General features: G+C 45.1%; 1 protein-coding gene across 1 annotated transcript in view; it reads left to right on the top strand.

Moving 5' to 3' along the window:
• The first annotated feature begins 454 nt into the window (after positions 1 to 454).
• The window catches only part of FAM171A1 (family with sequence similarity 171 member A1), a 174,740-nt gene continuing 155,630 nt past the window's right edge, over positions 455 to 19,564 (top strand). Inside the window, exon 1 of the mRNA XM_077490850.1 lies at positions 455 to 687. Within this exon, the coding sequence (XP_077346976.1) occupies positions 582 to 687 (106 nt within the window). The 5' untranslated portion in view covers positions 455 to 581. The remainder of the gene's footprint in view (positions 688 to 19,564) is intronic.

Genomic DNA, 19,564 nt, shown 5'->3' on the forward strand with positions numbered 1-19,564 from the left:
GTGCCCTATTTTTTTTGCATTACAAAACTTAAAAATTATAGAAAATTATGAAAAACCACTAAAACAAATTTGAAAAACTTGTAATCGCTTGCAATGCTTCATGGACCAATGGCCTCGCAAACAAAATGTGTGTTTCTGCAAAACCTGCTTTTTTTTAATCGCACTTGGAGGAACGCTCAGGTGTGAATGGAGCCCTTGGGGGTGGAATGATGTGGAAGGACCCCACTCCTTTTACCTTTGTAATCTAGAAAAGAATTACAATGTTGCAATGAAAGGAGGAGAGCGGTAACAATAGGCGGGTGCAGTTAGCGGCGCGGCCTGCAAGGGTCGCTGGCGCACCTCTCCATAGGCAGGCAATTGTTCGGGTAGGAGGAGAAGGAGGAGGAGGAGAGGAGAAGCAGCACGGAGAGGGATGCGGGCAGAGTAACACAATACACCCCGAGGAGGAGGAGGACACGGCACCGCACGCAGCATGGAGGCTCGTGCCCGGCCCTGATGCCGCATCGTGCACAGCACCTCCCGGGTGCAGGCTGGCCATCGTCCCTGCAGACTCGGCTCGGCGGAGAGGAGGAGAGGAGGAGATGAGCGGCTGTACGGCGGCGCTCCTCCTCTGTGTGCTGGCCTGGAGCGGGGGGAGAGGAGCGCTCAGCAAGAGCCTGACCCAACACAATGCAGCACAGGCTCAAGGTCGGTGAGAGATACCCCCCCTCTACTGTAAACCCACCCCCCACTGTATACCCCCCTCTACTGTATGCCAGTAATCTACTGTATACCCCCCACCCCACCTACTGTATAACCCCTCTACTGTATGCCAGTGCCAGCAATCTACTGTATACCCCCACCCCCTACTGCACACCCACCCCCTCTACTGTACACCCCCGCCAGGATGGGGGTATCATACCGACCTGCACTCAGACTACCACACCACCTACCTCTGCCTGGGGGGGGGGCAAGAGTCGTAGACCTAGGATGGTCATTGGCCTTTGGGTTTTATATAGAAAGATGCATGTGTCCCCCAGGGGTGTGTATGGATTTATTTCACCTTCTCGGTTGGTTTGGCCAGATTGGGTGACGCTGGTCTCAGGCTCTATTGGTGTCTTTTCGTCTGGGCAGATCGGTCATTCCTGAAAAGTCTTGCTTCCACTATTGTGCCTTAATATGTTTTCGGGGTCAACTGCTGAGATATTCCAATATTGCACTCGGCAGTTCATTCTTCCCATCCTACGGGTGAGCGGAGCCCCGTATGAAGGCTCATCTATTGGAAAAGCCAAATGATTGGGTGTGATATTGTAAAGAATATTGGAAGGTCTCTGAGGTTGTGGCTCAGTCTTCTCCAGTAGACTATTCCATTCTTACCAACAACCCACATCTCAGGTTCTATGGGCGTCTTTCGTCTGGCCAGATCGGTCATTCCTGAAAATGTTCCCCAGTGTCTTGCTTTCACTATTGCACCTTAATAAGTTTTTGGGGTCAACTGCTGAGATTGACAATATTACACGCGGGAAGTTCATTCTTCCCATCCTACAGACATCTTTCCAATATTACACCCGAGAAGTTCATTCTTCCCATCCTACGGGTGAGCGGAGCCCCATATGAAGGATCATCTATTGGAAAAGTCAAATGATTGGGTGTGATATTGTAAAGAATATTGGAAGGTCTCTTTGTGGCTCAATCTTCTCCAGTAGACTATTCAATTTTTACCAACGACCCTCGTCTCAGGTCTATGGGCGTCTTTCGTCTGGCAAGATCAGTCATTCCTGAAAATTACCCAAGTCTTGCTTTGACTATTGCGCCTTGAGGTGTTTCGGGGTCAACTGTTCAGATATTCCAATATCAGACCCAGACAGTTCATCCTACGGGTGAGTGGAGCCCCATATGAAGGCGTAGAAGACTCTTCACCTATCGGAGCGGAGAAATCAAATGATTGGGTGAGATATTGTAAAGAATATCAGAAGAGGTTGTGGGCTCGTTCTTCTCCTGTTCCGTTCTTACCAACGACCCTCCAGTTGGTTGTAGGGAGATGTATGTGTGGTGTGGGTATCCTACAGCTACTTATAGTGCTGGTGGATCGTATGGTATAAAATAAATTATATATATATATTTGGTGTATGGCAGAGGTCCTTTTATTTATTATAGGATGGAAGTTGTTCGTTGTTGTTGGTCTGATCTTCTTGTGCCATTGATCGATGTAAAGTGCTGCACAAACTGTTAGTGCTATAATAATAATTGATTGTACAGCGCACAAGTTAGTGTCCGATAATTTTATTTTATTAAATATATATAATATATAATATTTTTTTTCTTTTAATTGATTTGGATCTTTATTTGCTTATTTGTTTTATTATTTTGCTTCTTTTTTTTTTTAGGGGCGGTTCACATTGGTGCGATGCCAGACATCACATATGATTTGCATTGCTGTGCAGATCACATACGATGTCTCTACAATGTGAATTCAGCCATACAGTTTGTATAGCTAAAATCGCATTCGCACCAAAATATTGAAGGACCTTTTTTTTTGTTCAGTTCACACTGCGTTCTGCAAACCGATTTGCAGGGTGTTATTAACTGTCTAGGCAGTTCGCTGGGAGCAGTGTGAACTGCCTGCTAGTTAGATGTGACAGGACAGCACAGGAATCGCACTGGTTCCCACATCGCATACATGTGAACTCGGCCTATATTATTTGGATATTTTTATCGTTAGTTTTATTTATTTTATTTTCTATTAATCTGGACTGTCTTCTCTTTTTCAGCACAAACTTTTTGGCCTTAGCAGGGTCATGACACACTGGCAATTTTTATATAAGTGATTTTTTTTTTCTTTTAATAATTTTTGGCTAAGGAATTTATAATTATTTTCTATGGAATTACTAATTTGCTAATTTTAGAGTTATGTACTTTCATTACTCAGCGATAAAGTTTGTGTAACATTTCTTGTCGGCGACAATTGTCCTGCATTCACCTCCGTTACTTAGGAAAATGAGGCCGGTTCCCATCTATTCCTGGCCACTTTTGCCTGTTTTCGGGTGTATTTTTTAAACCTCTTGCCAACCATGTAAAGCACATGTGCTATGGCAGGGAGGCTGGGCCTTAATGCACACATGAAGTACATTGACCGAGCTGTCAGAGATCCTGGCCCTTGTATGTGATTGGAAACTGGTGGGACAGGTTTTTGGTCATGTGACCTTTGGGACAGCCAATTGCAGGGATTATGTGATCGGCACCTGCTTTCCAGTGTTAAGACTCAGTTAAATGGCTGCTGGGAGGGGTCAGGAAGGGGTTTTTGGTTTAGCCAATGAGAGGTGATTTTCTGCTGTGACATATGGAAGGATCTTTTCCCAAGGGCACTATATACCGTATGTGTTTTCATGCCTTGCCATAGACTTCTGTGGACTTCATAGTGCGAGAAAATGTCAAATACCATTGCCACGTTACATGGTGTGTGTGTGTGTGTGTGTGTGTGTATATATGTATATATATATATTTCTTTCTTTTGGTGTCAAGGGCCATGTTAAATTTGTGATTTTTATGGTGCCAAAACCCACGTTGGATGGGAAATTTTATGGTGCCTAGGGCCACATGAGACGAGCAATTTTATGGGGCCATGTTAGGTGGGTGTGTCTATGGTGCCAAGGGCCACGTTAGGTGAGCGAGTCTATGGTGCCATGGGTCACGTTAGGTGGGGGAGTTTATGGTGCCATGGGATACATGAGACTAGCAATTTTATGGTGCCAAGGGCCACGTTAGGTGGGCGAGTCTATGGTGCCAAGGGCCACATGACACGAGCAGTTTTATGGTGCCAAGGGCCACATGAGACGAGCAACTTTATGGTGCCAAGGGCCACGTTAGGTGGGCGTGTTTATGGTGCCACGGGCCACGTTAGGTGGGCGTGTTTATGATGCGAAGGGCCACGTTAGGTGGGCGTGTTTATGGTGCCAGGGCCACGTTAGGTGGGTGAGTTTATGGTGCCATGGGCCACATTAGGTGGGCGAGTTTATGGTACCATGGTGCCTCGTTACACTGGCAAGTTTATAGTGCCAAGGGCCACGTTAGATGGGGGATTTTTGCAGCAGCAATTAATTGCTACAAATTTCTAATGTCAGTGATTTAACAGAAATTTGTTGCTGGCGATTTAATGGCTATAGGTGCTGGCCTTTTGTTGCTAAGAAGCGATCTGTCACTGTTACAGGTCAGACGTTATTTTGCCAATGGCTGCTACAAATCGCTCCCCTTCAGCTGTTTATAGCTCAGCCATAGAGCGAACGCCGCACAAACTCAAACGCTGAGCGAACGTTCCATAAATCCCTGCAAAATGAGTTGGCGATTCCAAAGGAAACAACTATGATTTCCTTAGCGAGATATCAGATAAAAAAAAAAAAGAATAAGTCGCCTGTCTGGCATAACGCTAATTGTTCTGGATCCAGCTGATGCATTTGAAATGTTCTTGTTATTCTGTCTGTATTTGGGGAGGAGGGGAAGGCAGCTCAGTCATATGTTCTGTTTCCTTCTATTGTCCTGGTGTCATTTGCTCAGGAAACTTTGGCGCTTTCCATTCTGTGTGTGCGCTCTGCAAGGATGGAAACATGAGAACCTGCGAGGTCTCCCCTCGATCCCTCCCTTCTACTCCCCGTCAGCAAAGAGGAGGGGGGACCCTAACAGGATTTCACTGCAGGGTCAAAGGAAATGACCCCACTTTCTGAATCTGCAAGTTGGCAGGCCGGGGTCAGGTACACGGCGATCAATCGCATGCAGCAGCAAGCTATATTTTTTAGTCTTTAGGTTGTGGAGACTCTGTAGTGGGCACATTGTTTGTTTATTATTGCAGGGCTGGCAAATCTGCAATTATGTGCCTATATATCTATATATTATAAAATTATAGTACATTTCTAAATGCAGATTTATTTTTTATATATATATATATATATATATATATATATATATATATATATATATATATATATATATATATATATATTATATTATATTATATTATTTTTTTATATATATTAAAGAAAAAGTACAAATTTACCATACAACAGATTGTGATTGTTTGATCAGTAGAAGCAAGACTCATTTACAGCAGATGGTAAAGTGGGCCATACAGTTGGGGTCCCTCGTGGTAAAAACACATATGCGTTTTTGGTGCATTTTCTGGATTCCTGTCTCCCCACATGCATCTTTGAAAAAGTGACATGTGACTCAAACAAAAAATGCAGTTGTGTTTTTTTATTTATTTTTTTTATTTTTTTTGAGTTTCCTATAGAAATCAATAGGAGATGCTATTTTTTTGCGTACTTGTGAAAGGCGCAGCAAAGATGCAGCATGCAGGACTTTTCAAAAAGCAGCGAACCCCTCAGCGCTCTGATGTGAAGAATTCCATAGGATTTAGGCTACTTTCCTACTGCTCTTTTGCAAAAACGCAGTAAAAGTGCATATGTGTTTTTTGTTGCGTTTACGCACCTGTGAAAAAAAAAAAAGGCCATAAATGTATCCCCTATTTTGTAGACACTATAACTTTTACGCAAACCAATCAATATACGCTTATTGCGTTTTTTTTTTTTTTTTTTCAAAAATATATAGAAGAATACATATCGGCCTAAACTGAGGAAGACATTTTTTATATATGTTTTGGGGATATTTGTTGTTACAGCAAAAAGTAAAAAATATAGCTTTTTTTTATTATCAAAATTGTCAGTGTTTTTTTGTTTTATAGCGCAAAAAATAAAAACCGCAGAGGTGATCAAATACCACCAAAAGAAAGCTCTATTTGTGGGGAAAAAAAAGGTCATCAGTTTTGTCTGGGTACAACGTCACACGACCACGCAATTGTCAGTTAAAGCGACGCAGTGCCGTATCGCAAAAAAAGGGGGTAAATTAAGTGGTTAATATTGTCAGTTAAAGAGACGCAGTGCCGTATCACAAAAAACGCTCTGGTCATTAAGGAGGTAAAATCTTCCGGTGCTGAACTGGTCAATTGTGAAAGCCTAAAGGTTTAGCGCTGAGCAGTTCTGGGTGTACCAACATGGCCTCCGCCAACTTCATACTGCTGGCTTCCAGTTTCTTTCGAAATGTAACATCAAAAGAGCATCACAGTTGTCAATATACTATATTTATACACGCTCGCTTTATTGCTAAAAATACTCTGAAATTCAAGACGTAGCTGGGTGTACCAAGATGTCCGCTGCCGCCTTCTGACTGCAGGTGTTCTGTCAGATGAGCAAACCTGGTAGCGGTGGGTGCATCTAACGGAACGCACTTCCGTTACTTAATCTGACGGGTCGCCGATTCTGACAGAACACAGGCAGGAGGGTGAGCTTATCTGAGAGAGCCCCTCCTTCAGATGAAAGAAAAAAAAAATGCCCACGAAGACTCCTGGGATGTAGGACATTATTTTGGCCTTGTCTAGAAATCGGGAAGTACCTGAAAAAAAAAAATGTGATCTATATTCCTATTTATTAATGCTAGTGGCATAAGGATTAAAAAGAGTTCATATATTTCTACAGGCCCTGTAATATGTATTATTATAATAACGGTCCCGACAGCAGCCAGACAGATGAGCTCATGTCTAGTCTGCAGTCACCTGTGATTACTGCCATTTCACCTTCTTCCCATTACACAGAACAATGGAACGGATGAACGCGGCCCGGGGCTAGGAACTCTCACCTGTTCTACAAAGCTTTGTCCAAGTTCCTCCTCGGCTGGAGAAAGTCTCCCCGCCTGCACTTCCCTTTCTAATAGCTCTTTAGGAATCCTCTAGCCGGCAGGTGAAATACAAACACATTAAAACCAGTCCTTTTTCTGACATTTGTTTACATTAGTATTTTTTTGCTAGAAAATTACATAGAACCCCCAAACATATTTTATATATATATATAGCAGGGACCCTAGAGAATGAAATGGCGGTTGTTGCAATATTTTATGTCCTACTGTATTTGCGCAGCGTTTTTTTTTTTTTTGGGGGGGGGGGGAATACACTTTTATGAATTAAAAAAAACAATGAAGTTAGCCCAATTATTTAGCATAATGTAAAAGATGAAGTTACGCCGAGTAAATAGATGTCTAACATGTCACACTTCAAAATTGCGCATGCTCCTGGAATGGCGACAAACTACGGTAATTAAAAATCTTCATAGGTGACTTTTTTAAAATGGTTGTCTGATGGTAGAATTATTGTTCTCATTCCAATGATTGCAGCGATACCACACATATGTGTGGTTTGAACACCGCTTACATATGTGGGCGACCTGCGCATGCATTTGCTTCTGCGCGCAAGCTTGGAGGGACGGGACGCTTTAAATGTAATTTTTTTTTCTTATTCAACACCTCTCCCGCTGCCCATGAAAGTGATCCCATGGCGAAAGAGGATTGCCTGCTGTATAAAAAAATAAAAATAAAAAAAAATACTGGGGTTATGGTAACTAGCTGCTGCTATAACCGCAGTACAGAACGTTAAACTAATGACGTGTATATATACAGCGGGCAGTCCAGAAGTGGAGAAAACCACCAATACCATACCATAGGACCCCTTCACATCACAATGTATTAGGGTCACTGGTCCCCGCAAATTGTCCGTCACAACATCAAAGTCCCTCCTATAAGTCACTGATCATTGGCATGACTAGTATATATATAAAAAAAAAAATCCAACATATATACAATAGTTTGTAGATGCGCAAACCAATCAAAATACACTTATTGGGATGTAGAATACATATTGGCTTAAATTTATGAAGAATTTTGATTAAAAAAAAAAATATATATTATTGTATAGGTTTTATAGCAGAAAGTAAAAAAATATTGTGTTTTGTTTCAAAAATTGTTGGTCTTTTTTTGTTTATAGTGCAAAAAAAATAAAAGCCGCAGAGCTGATCAAATACCACCAATAGAAAGCTCTATTTGTGGTTTTAAAAAAAAAGACTAATTTTATTTGGGTACAGCATTGCATGACCGTGCAATTGTCTGTTAAATTAACACAGTGCTGTATAGCAAAAAATGGCCTGGCCAGAGGGGTAAATCTTCCGGAGGACAAGTGGTTAAGCAGTACCCTAAAAAGCAAACAAATTGTACCTTTTTTCCTTTACAGCCAAGGAAGCCGCCATTTTAGCCTCTGTTGGATCTGAAGTTGTCCTGGTGCTGCACATGTGATCACTTATAAAACCCGCCATGTGACAGCTTGACAGTTCAGTGGAGAGCACAAGGAACTGACAGTTATTCACTACATGCCTTGAATCAAACTGTGACAAACTGTTGAATCAATGGGTTTAGTTCCGCTTTAAGAATCTTTGAAGAAGCAACAACATGTCATAAGCAGGAAAAAGAAAAAAAACTTTAACAAACGCCAATGCTCACCAAATATAAATTTGACCAATTAGAGTGCTGGAAATGATCTTCAAAAATATCAGAGACAAGTAACGGAAAGCAGCCATTGCCTTCAAAATACAGCACAAACCTTTTCAAATAACCATCAACCAAAGCAGCGTTCCATACGAGAACCGTTGAAGTCGGGTTTGAATTTTGCAGCCCTGGTGGCCGAAGCATTAAAATTCAAACATCTGTCCAAAGCTGACATCATACAATACTGACTTCACAACACAGCATGGAATTTACAGTTGCTCGTGTATGGTATTCCTGGAACACCAGGACAAGGATCCTTGTTTAACAAAAAAAAAAAGACAGTTATCTTCAGCCAGGTCCAATGAGATTTAGAATCTAAAGTCGCATGCTTGCAAATAGGGACCCTAACCCAGTGGCGTTGCTAGGTGGTGGCTTTTGGGGCTATAGCCCCGAGTCTCTGCAGGGGTCCCCAAGGGGAGGGGAGGCTCTCTGGGGACCCTGATTCAAGTGGGGGGGTCCTCTCTGGGGACCCTGATGCAAGTGGGGGGGGGGTCCTCTCTGGGGACCCTGATGCAAGTGGGGGGGGGTCCTCTCTGGGGACCCTGATGCAAGTGGGGGGGGGTCCTCTCTGGGGACCCTGATGCAAGTGGGGGGGTCCTCTCTGGGGACCCTGATGCAAGTGGGGGGGGGTCCTCTCTGGGGACCCTGATGCAAGTGGGGGGGGGTCCTCTCTGGGGACCCTGATGCAAGTGGGGGGGGGGTCCTCTCTGGGGACCCTGATGCAAGTGGGGGGGGGGGTCCTCTCTGGGGACCCTGATGCAAGTGGGGGGGGGGGGTCCTCTCTGGGGACCCTGATGCAAGTGGGGGGGGGGGTCCTCTCTGGGGACCCTGATGCAAGTGGGGGGGTCCTCTCTGGGGACCCTGATGCAAGTGGGAGGGTCCTCTCTGGCGACCCTGATGCAAGTGGGGGGGTCCTCTCTGGCGACCCTGATGCAAGTGGGGGGGTCCTCTCTGGCGACCCTGATGCAAGTGGGGGGGTCCTCTCTGGCGACCCTGATGCAAGTGGGGGGGTCCTCTCTGGCGACCCTGATGCAAGTGGGGGGGGTCCTCTCTGGCGACCCTGATGCAAGTGGGGGGGGGTCCTCTCTGGCGACCCTGATGCAAGTGGGGGGGGTCCTCTCTGGCGACCCTGATGCAAGTGGGGGGGGTCCTCTCTGGCGACCCTGATGCAAGTGGGGGGGGTCCTCTCTGGCGACCCTGATGCAAGTGGGGGGGGTCCTCTCTGGCGACCCTGATGCAAGTGGGGGGGGTCCTCTCTGGCGACCCTGATGCAAGTGGGGGGGGTCCTCTCTGGCGACCCTGATGCAAGTGGGGGGGGTCCTCTCTGGCGACCCTGATGCAAGTGGGGGGGGTCCTCTCTGGCGACCCTGATGCAAGTGGGGGGGGTCCTCTCTGGCGACCCTGATGCAAGTGGGGGGGGTCCTCTCTGGCGACCCTGATGCAAGTGGGGGGGGTCCTCTCTGGCGACCCTGATGCAAGTGGGGGGGGTCCTCTCTGGCGACCCTGATGCAAGTGGGGGGGGTCCTCTCTGGCGACCCTGATGCAAGTGGGGGGGGTCCTCTCTGGCGACCCTGATGCAAGTGGGGGGGGTCCTCTCTGGCGACCCTGATGCAAGTGGGGGGGGTCCTCTCTGGCGACCCTGATGCAAGTGGGGGGGGTCCTCTCTGGCGACCCTGATGCAAGTGGGGGGGGTCCTCTCTGGCGACCCTGATGCAAGTGGGGGGGGTCCTCTCTGGCGACCCTGATGCAAGTGGGGGGGGTCCTCTCTGGGGACCCTGATGCAAGTGGGGGGGTCCTCTCTGGGGACCCTGATGCAAGTGGGGGGGTCCTCTCTGGGGACCCTGATGCAAGTGGGGGGGTCCTCTCTGGGGACCCTGATGCAAGTGGGGGGGTCCTCTCTGGGGACCCTGATGCAAGTGGGGGGGTCCTCTCTGGGGACCCTGATGCAAGTGGGGGGGGTCCTCTCTGGGGACCCTGATGCAAGTGGGGGGGGTCCTCTCTGGGGACCCTGATGCAAGTGGGGGGGGTCCTCTCTGGGGACCCTGATGCAAGTGGGGGGGGTCCTCTCTGGGGACCCTGATGCAAGTGGGGGGGGTCCTCTCTGGGGACCCTGATGCAAGTGGGGGGGGGTCCTCTCTGGGGACCCTGATGCAAGTGGGGGGGTCCTCTCTGGGGACCCTGATGCAAGTGGGGGGGGTCCTCTCTGGGGACCCTGATGCAAGTGGGGGGGTCCTCTCTGGGGACCCTGATGCAAGTGGGGGGGTCCTCTCTGGGGACCCTGATGCAAGTGGGGGGGTCCTCTCTGGGGACCCTGATGCAAGTGGGGGGGTCCTCTCTGGGGACCCTGATGCAAGTGGGGGGGTCCTCTCTGGCGACCCTGATGCAAGTGGGGGGGTCCTCTCTGGCGACCCTGATGTAAGGGGGGGTCCTCTCTGGCGACCCTAATGTAAGGGGGGGGCTCTCTGAGGATATAATATATATATATATATATATATATATATATATATATATATATATATATATATATATATATATATATACATATATACACACACACACACACACACACACACACACACACACACACACACACACACACACACACACACACACACGTATGTTGCCGTATATGTATGTATGTGTGTGTATGCCCGCCCAAGCGTATGACTTTCTTTACTACGCTGCAGTTTTTCCCGCAGGCTGGAAACAAAACAAAAAAGCCCCTTCACACTGATGCATTTTTTGCTGCGCTTTCACCTAGCTAAAAGCGCAAGACAAAACACAGTAAAGATTAAAGCCCTTTCACATTGATCATTTTTCTTCCGATTTTGCTAAGGCTAAAACAAAAGAAGAAAAGTCCATGATCATGAAGCCCCGGTTCACACTGATGCAATGTAGGAAACACACAGAAATCGCTGCAATTCCCGCATCACACAGCAATCACACTGTGTTCATGCAATCGGCTGTGAATGCCAATTTAAAGTTAACGACACCCCAAAAGCAGATTCGTGGGTATGAACACCCAGTGGAGCAAAAAAAAGGTACCTTCGCCTTTTTTGTGCGGATATGGTGTGATCTGAGCTATACAAAATGATGGGCCAAAATCGCATTTGATTTGCGCAGGAATGCAGGCGATGCAACAGTGTGAACCAGTGCTAGATCCTATGGAACGCTTCACAGCAGTCAGTTGTGTTTTAAGGCCTGGTTCACATCTATGCATTTTTTTAGTGCGTTTTCAGTTTTGCAGACACACGCTACAGTCCATTTAACATGCTTTCCTATGGATGTAGTGCACATCTGTGCATTTTATTGGAAAGGACCAGGGACTTTTCTCTGGTTTTTGGTTCCATAGCCTTCAATGGATAAAAAGCATCTATTGAAAAATGCAAAATGCATCGGGAACATGCAAACTGCAACCTGCATAAGGCTTGATTCACACCTGTACAGGTTGCAGTTTGCATATTTCAGGTGCATTTTTTGCGTTTTTCAATACACGTTATTGATCCATTGAAGTCTATGGAACCAAAAACCAGAAAAAAAGTTGCTGGTCCTTTCCAATAAAATGCACAGATGTGAACTACATCCATAGGAAACCATGTTAAATGGACTGTAGCCCTAAAAGTCCTGTATGCTACATTTTTTTGGTGCATGTTTGCTGTAGTTAAAAAAGAAAAATGAATAGAAATAAAACTCATCGAAAATGCTCCCGCTGTTGCGTTTTTGGAGTCGCATGTCCCCTTTTTTTTGTAATGGCGGTGATCTACGATTTTTATCGGCACTTTGCGGCAGAGAGATCGGACACATTTGACAATATTTTGGTAACGTTGACATTTATACAGCGATCAGAGCAAAAAATAGCCACTGATTACTGTATAAATGTCACTTGCAAGGAAAGTGTTAAACACTAGGGGGTGATCAAGGGGGTTAAGTGTGTTCCCTCAGTGTGTTCTAACTGTAGGGGGGAGGGGCTATAACTGACATGAGAGCGATCACTGCTCCCGATGACAGGGAACAGAAGATCTCTGTCATGTCACTAGTCAGAACAGGGAAATGCCTTGTTTACATAGGCAATTCCTCGTTCTGCCTCTCCTCGCCAAGATCACGGGCCGTCCGCGGACATCAAGTCCTGCTTTTGTGGACTGACGTACAGGTATGTGCCAGTGCCAGTCTTCCGACTTATATTGGCGTGAGCCGGTCAGCAAGCGGTTAAACATGCAAACAGCATCACAGATGTCGATATATACTATATTTATATACGCTCCCTTTATTGCTAAAATTACTCCTAAATTCAAGACGTAGCTGGGTGTAGTAAGATGTCCGCAGACTACAGGTGTTCTGTCATATTAGCAAACCTGGTAGCGGTAGAACGCATGCGCAGCTGACAGAACGTCACTTCCGTTTCCTAATCTGTGGGGCTGTGTCGTTCTGACGGAACACCTGCATGCCTGAGCTGAGGGCAGATTCCAGGAAGTAAATCATACATGAATCATCTGCCCTTACTTAAGATGGCTGTAACTAGAAATGCTAGGGGGGTTTTTTCCAAAGTAATTTCTGAACAAAATCAAGCATGGAGACAAGGATAGATAGGGGATTTTGCTTTGAATATTAAAAATGAATTAAACAGCGCTTTCAGTTTGTGGTGCTCAGATACAGTTAACTATGTTTAATCATTATGTTGCTAACAGTAAATAGATAGGAAAGTATATTTGATTTACTAGTTTTAAACTTTTTACATTTCAGTTGATTTCTGGCCTAGGCCAAAATGATGTCATACATCTCAGGAGTCAGGAATCTTTGTGGGCATTTATTTTTATCTTCTTTCATCTGTTGGAAGGGGTGGATGCCCCATCCTCTTCCTGGCTCTGAACTCCTGGTTCTGCAATGGTTACCAACTTCAGGGTCTTCAGGCAGAACAGCAGTAGAGGTGATTTGATGGGGACACGCCCCCCGTCTTCCTCCGCCTCCATTGAGAAAAGTTCTTTCAGTGATTACAATGTCTGTAACATGATCTGTGAATGGTGGATAGAATCCTATGACTTATCAGACTCTTCCCCCATCCAAAGATCGTGTTACGGGCAGTTTAATCAGTGAATTAAAGAACTTTTCTCATTGGAAGTGAATGAAGGAGGGGGCGTGTCCCTGTCAGATTATCAGTACTGTTCTGAAAACCTGAAGCTCTTAACTGTTGCAGCAGCAGAAGTTTAGAGCCAGGAAGAGGACAGGCATCCCTGTAGTAAAAAAATTCTCCAGGTTCCAGCTGCCTGCAGAACGTTTGACAGACTTTAAGTAGAACTATAGTCAAAACTTCTTTTTCTTTCATTTTGGATAGAGCAAGGGAGGGTTATAACCCCTGTAAGGTTTATTTTTACCATCTTTGTCCCATTGGGGAGATTTCCCTTCACTTCCTGTCCCATAACCAGAACAGAAAGTGAGTGGAAATCTCTGCAACTTAGGGGAATCTCTTGGGACCCCCAGGTCACCAGAACTAGTGTCCCCATTGGAATATTTCCCCCTCTATTACTTTTCTGGGGACAACTCAAAATTTGGGATTTTCTTTTACATTCACTTTCAGTGATAATGGTAAACCGGACAAATAGAGAGGGTGAATCTCCCTAACGGGGGCACAGGCAGCAATAAAAACTTGGAAGGGGTTCTAATCCTTCTCCCCTGTATTCACAGCACTTCACTTTTTCCACATTTTGTTATGTTACAGCCTTATTCCAAAATAAGTAAACTGTATTATTTCCCTCAAACTTTTACAAACAATACCCCGTAATGACAATATGAAAGACATTTGTTTGAAATCTTTGCAAATTTATTAAAAATAAAAAAGGAAAAATAAATCTCATGTGCATAAGTATTCACAGCCTTTGCTCAAACATTGTTGAAGCACCTTTGGCACCAATTACAGCCTCAAGTCTTTTTGAGTATGATGCTACAAGCTAGGCACACCTATTTTTGGGCAGTTTCTCCCATTCGTCTTGGCAGGACCCCTCAAGCTCCATCAAATTGGATGAGGAGCATTCATTGGCGCACAGCCAATTTCAGATCTCTCCAGAGATGTTTAATCAAGTTCAAGTCTGGACTCATGTGTCTGATAGACACTCCTTTTATTATCTTGGCTGTGTCCCTAGGGTTGTTGTCCTGTTGGAAGATGAACCTTTGCCCCAGTCTGAGGTTCAGAGTGCTCTGGAGCAGGTTTTTATCAAGAATGTCTCTGTACATTGCTGCATTCCTCTTTCCCTCTATCCTGACTATTCTCCCAGTTCCTGCCGCTAAAAATAACATCCCAACAGCATGATGCTGCCACCACCATGCTTCACTGTAGGGATGGTATTGGCCAGGCGATGAGCGGTGCCTGGTTTCCTCCAGACATGATGCTTGCCATTCAGGCCAAAGAGTTCAATCTTTGTTTCATCAGACCAGAGAATTTTGTTTCTCATGGTCTGAGAGTCCTTCAGGTGCCTTTTGGCAAACTCCAGATGGGCTGTCATGTGCCTTTAACTGAGGAGTGGCTTCTATCTGGCCACTCTACCATGCAGGCCTGATTGGTGGAGTGCTGCAGAGATGGTTGTTCTTCTGGAAGGTTCACCTTTCTCCGCAGAGAAACACTGAAGCTCTGTCGGTGACCATCGGGTTCTTGGTCACCTCCCTGACTAAGACCCTTCTCCCCCGATTGCTCAGTTTGGCCGGGTGGCCAGCTCTGGTGGTTCCAAACTTCTTCCATTTACAGATGATGGAGGCCACTGTGTTCATTGGGACCTTCAATGCTGCAGAATTTTTTGTGTACCATTCCCCAGATCTGTGCCTTGATACAATCTTGTCTCGAAGGTCTCCAGACAATTCCTTGGACTCCATGCCTTGGTTTGTGCTCTGACATGCACTGTTAACTGTGGGACCTTATATAGACAGGTGTGTGCCTTTTCAAATCCTGTTCAATCAACTGAATTTACCACAGGTAGTCTCGAATCAAGTTGTAGAAACATCTCAAGGATGATCAGTGGACACAGGATGCACCTGAGCTCTCAATTTGAGTGTCATGGCAAAGGCTGTGAGTACTTATGTACGAGGGGAGGCCAATAAGTTCTTGCCCTCACCAAGATCCAGATGTGTTGGGGATCTAAAGTTTAGTCCACTGACTCTGCCTTCTCACATCTGTGGAACAGACCTTTAATACCATCTGCGCAGAAGTATGCAGATTTGGAGGTTCTGCGGCGGTTGACGGACGACCTTCCCTTGGGTCATCCTGTATATTGGTGTGACCACACTTGAATTCTCTCTTCCATCGTTTGACAGTCTCATATGTTGGACAATCCTCTCCATAATTAGCGGACATATCTTCATGGCTTATTCGGCAGATTTCCCTTGAAGATGGAGGAACCTAATCGCGGCTCAGCATTCAACTTTGTCCGGCATGACACCTCCATTTCTCTTGGCTCTAACTATAATTCACCACAACCTACAAAAACAAAAATTGGAATGCATATACCAGTAATAAGATAACCACCTGCAAAATTTCAGATCCCTAGCACATTTGAATCATGGTGGCCTCCCCTCCTACATATGATTTATTTTTAATAAATTTGCAAAGATTTAAAAGAAACGTCTTTCATGTTGTCATTATGGGGTATTGTTTGTAGAATTTTTGAAGAAAATAATGAATTTAAAGCGGGAGTCCACCGGGACTCCGCGTTTTTTTTTTTTTAAAAGCCAGCAGCTACAAATACTGCAGCTGCTGACTTTTAAAATAGTGACACTTACCTGTCCAGCGCACCTGCGATGTCGGCACCCGAAGCCGATCTGTAGATCGTATCTTGGGTATGGGAATCAGGAAATGGTGCCTTTCGGCTTCATTTCCCGGTTCCCTACTGCGCATGCGCGAGCCGCGCTGCGCAATAAGGACGGTCCCCGCTGCCTCTGGGATCTGTGTGTTTTCCCAGCAGGCAGCGGGGCACTTGCGGGAAGGGGCGGGCACTTGCGGAAAGGGGCGTAATATACGCCCCTTTCCGCAGAGAGCTATCCTGGAAGTGGGTACAGATACCTGTACTGTACAGGTATCTGCACCCCCCCTCCCCCCTGAAAGGTGTCAATTGTGGCGCCGGAGGGGGGGGAGGGTTCCAATGAGCGGAAGGTCCACTTTAGGGTGGACCTCCGCTTTAATCCATCTTGGAATAAGGCTGTAACATACAATTTGGAAAAAGTGAAGCAATGTGAATACTTTCAGGATGCACTATAAGTACGCACAGCAGACATCCTCTCCAGTAGAAAACTGGCTTCAGAAAGTGACCTTTGAGATGTTTCTGCCTTGATTATGGGTGGGTTGTCTTAGTTTTCCTCAGTTTAATGCCCCTGGTGCCTGTAGGTGACAATGGCTGGGGGAACGTGGAGCTGGATAGCTCTGGCGTGGGTTGTGGTTACTATAGAGAAAATACCAGACATTCTGGACAGTAAAATCTATTAGACAAAGCAGCTCTTTTCTAGAAGATGAAACTCCCAGTAAAGTGTTGGCTTTGGCTGCTTTGTTTCCAAACTTCACTTGTCTTTGGTTTACGCTGTGACCTTTTTAATGCAAATATTCCGTAAATAATGGCCTTTCTCAGTTGGCCAGAGCAAGAGGTCAAGTTTGTCCCTCTAAGTTTCTTGTGCAGGTTAGGACATGGAAGTGAGGCTTGGTTTTGTGTTGTCAGGGGGACTGTGCTTCTTTCTGGCTTTTGACTAATAATGTATTTCCTACATTTTAAGGGTATGTTCATAATTGCGGGATTTAGTGATTAGCTGCGAGAGGCAGTCCCATTGAAATCAAAGGGAGGCTGCCGGCTCCAGCGGCTAATCGCTCCCATATGCATGTAGTCGCTCATGCAGCAATCGTCCCAGCATGAGCGATTGCATGCAAGTGGGTGCGACAGCATCACATCTCTTTCAATGCGGTCTACCTTTTGCAACTAATTGTAGGAACTCCCGCTGGGGTTTTCACATGTAATCGGACCGCAGGGTGCATCAGCAAGTGTGAATGCACCCTTAAATCCTATTGTAGATTTTCAGACGGACCTTGCACCAACAATCTCCATTTTCATAGTGATTTTACTGTGCTTATGGTGTTTTTCATAGGTCATGTGACTCAAAAACCACATCAAAAACCTAACACGGGTGCGTTATTGATGTGTTTTTGCTTCGTTTTCAATGCATTTAAATGGGGAGGTGCGTTTTATTTATTTAATTTTTTTTAACTGGTAAAAATGCAGTAAGATTTTTAACACCGCAATGGAAGCGCAATGGACCAGTGTGAAGACATAGAATTTTTAAAGGGGTGCCTTTTTCTTGAGCTAAAGGTGCCGATAATGGAAAACAAATTCTTATTCATGATATTCATGAAAAAGTAAAATATAATGCAATTCTTTCTATATAAAAAATTATAATTTTTAAAACAATTGTCATTTTTTCAGTTTCGGCCTCTGCATCCTGAATTTTCAAGTTCGGCACCAAAATTTCCATTTACCTTTCGTTCATTCCATTCTGCAACCACATTTTCAAAATGTTCTTGTTTGACTGACTGTATGCACCAGAATGGTGGTTGGGTTCCGATTGTCTGTTTTGGGTAATGGAAGTCAGAGTTGTCTGTAGCAGACAGTCCAATTTTTTATTTTATTCTTATCTCCAGTAGAACGATGGCCGCAGTCTGGCTGCTGTGGGCAACACAGGCTTTTGTCTTCCCTTTATTTTTGTGCATCATTTTTCAGTCTTCAGTTTGTCCCGTTTTTGGCAGAATTGGTGTATTGGGTTATGACTGTGCCGTCCCCGCTGTTTACTCAGCTTCCACTTTATTCATCTTTAGAAACAAGTGTTGCACCGCAAATATGTCTGAATATTGAGCGTAAATCTGCTTACTGCATTGTGTTGTCTGCAGGATTCCTGAGACGGTGATAAATGGCCCTGGTGGTGCGATGGGAATTCAGATCACTGAAGATATTCTGCAATGCACAGCCCGTCTCTCGCTCATGTCTGTATGATAGTTTAACTGTTACACTCATAACCTTTATGTCTGATGCAGCTAGGCAGTGCAACGGATGACTGAATCCTCCGCTTCTGTAGAATTTTTGCGGCATCTTGGTTCATTGTCTGTAGCTATGCAAGTACTAGCGTTTTACAGGCCCGTTTCCAGTTTAATTATGTTTTTTAAAGTATAACTAAAGGAAAAAATAATAGGGGGGGGGGGGGAAATGTGCAAATAAAGTGCATTATGAAACAGAAAACTATAAGTGCAATATTTTAATATGCATGTTCCAATAAGAAACAGTAGATAAGGTGTCAGAGAGTGCAATATGGAACAGCATTCAATAAATTGCGGATACACATCCAACACTTGACAGTGCAACACAAGTAACAACAAATGTGCAAACATGGTGCATACAGTGGGGAGAATAATTATTTGATCCCCTGCAGATTTTGTAAGTTTGCCCACTTGCAAAGAAATAAAGGATCTATAATGTTTATCATAGGTGAATTTTTAATGATAAAGACAGAATATCAACCAAAAATCCCAGAAAAAAACAAAACGCATATAAATGCTATAAATTGAGTTACAGTTCAGTGAGTAAGTATTTGATCATGACTTAGTTGGTGGAGAAACCCTTGTTGGCAGGCACAGAGGTAAGACATTTCTTGTAGTTGTTGACCAGGATTGCACACATCTCAGGAGGGATTTTACAGATCTTCTATAAATCCTTAGCCCCTATACACACGGTCGGAGATTTCGACAACCAAATCCGTCGGATTTTGTCTGTCGGATCTTGTCCGAAACTGTTGCATACACATGGTCGGACTAAGTTGTCGAAAAATCCGATGATGATGTAATTTCGTTACGATGGGACTACGTTCAGGCTAGTAGCCAATAGCTTTGATGTAGGAATTTGATCTGAGCATGCGTGGCACTTGGTCCGATCAAAATTCTCTACACATGATCGGAGTATGTCCGATCGAACCAGTTGGTCGGGAAATATTTCCAACATGTTGGAAAATTGGGTCCGACGGATATTCCGACGGAATCAGTCCGATGCATACCACACACAGTCGGATTATCCGACAACACGGTCCGATAGGACACATTCTGACGGATTCTCCGACCGTGTGTACAAGGGCTTAAGGTTTCTTGCCTGTCGCTTGGCAACTCAAACAT

Source organism: Lithobates pipiens, unplaced genomic scaffold (genome assembly GCF_037356315.1).
Source record: "Lithobates pipiens isolate NorthernLeopardFrog02 unplaced genomic scaffold, aLitPip1_a1.2 Scaffold_19, whole genome shotgun sequence".
Classification (NCBI taxonomy): Eukaryota; Metazoa; Chordata; class Amphibia; order Anura; family Ranidae; genus Lithobates; species Lithobates pipiens.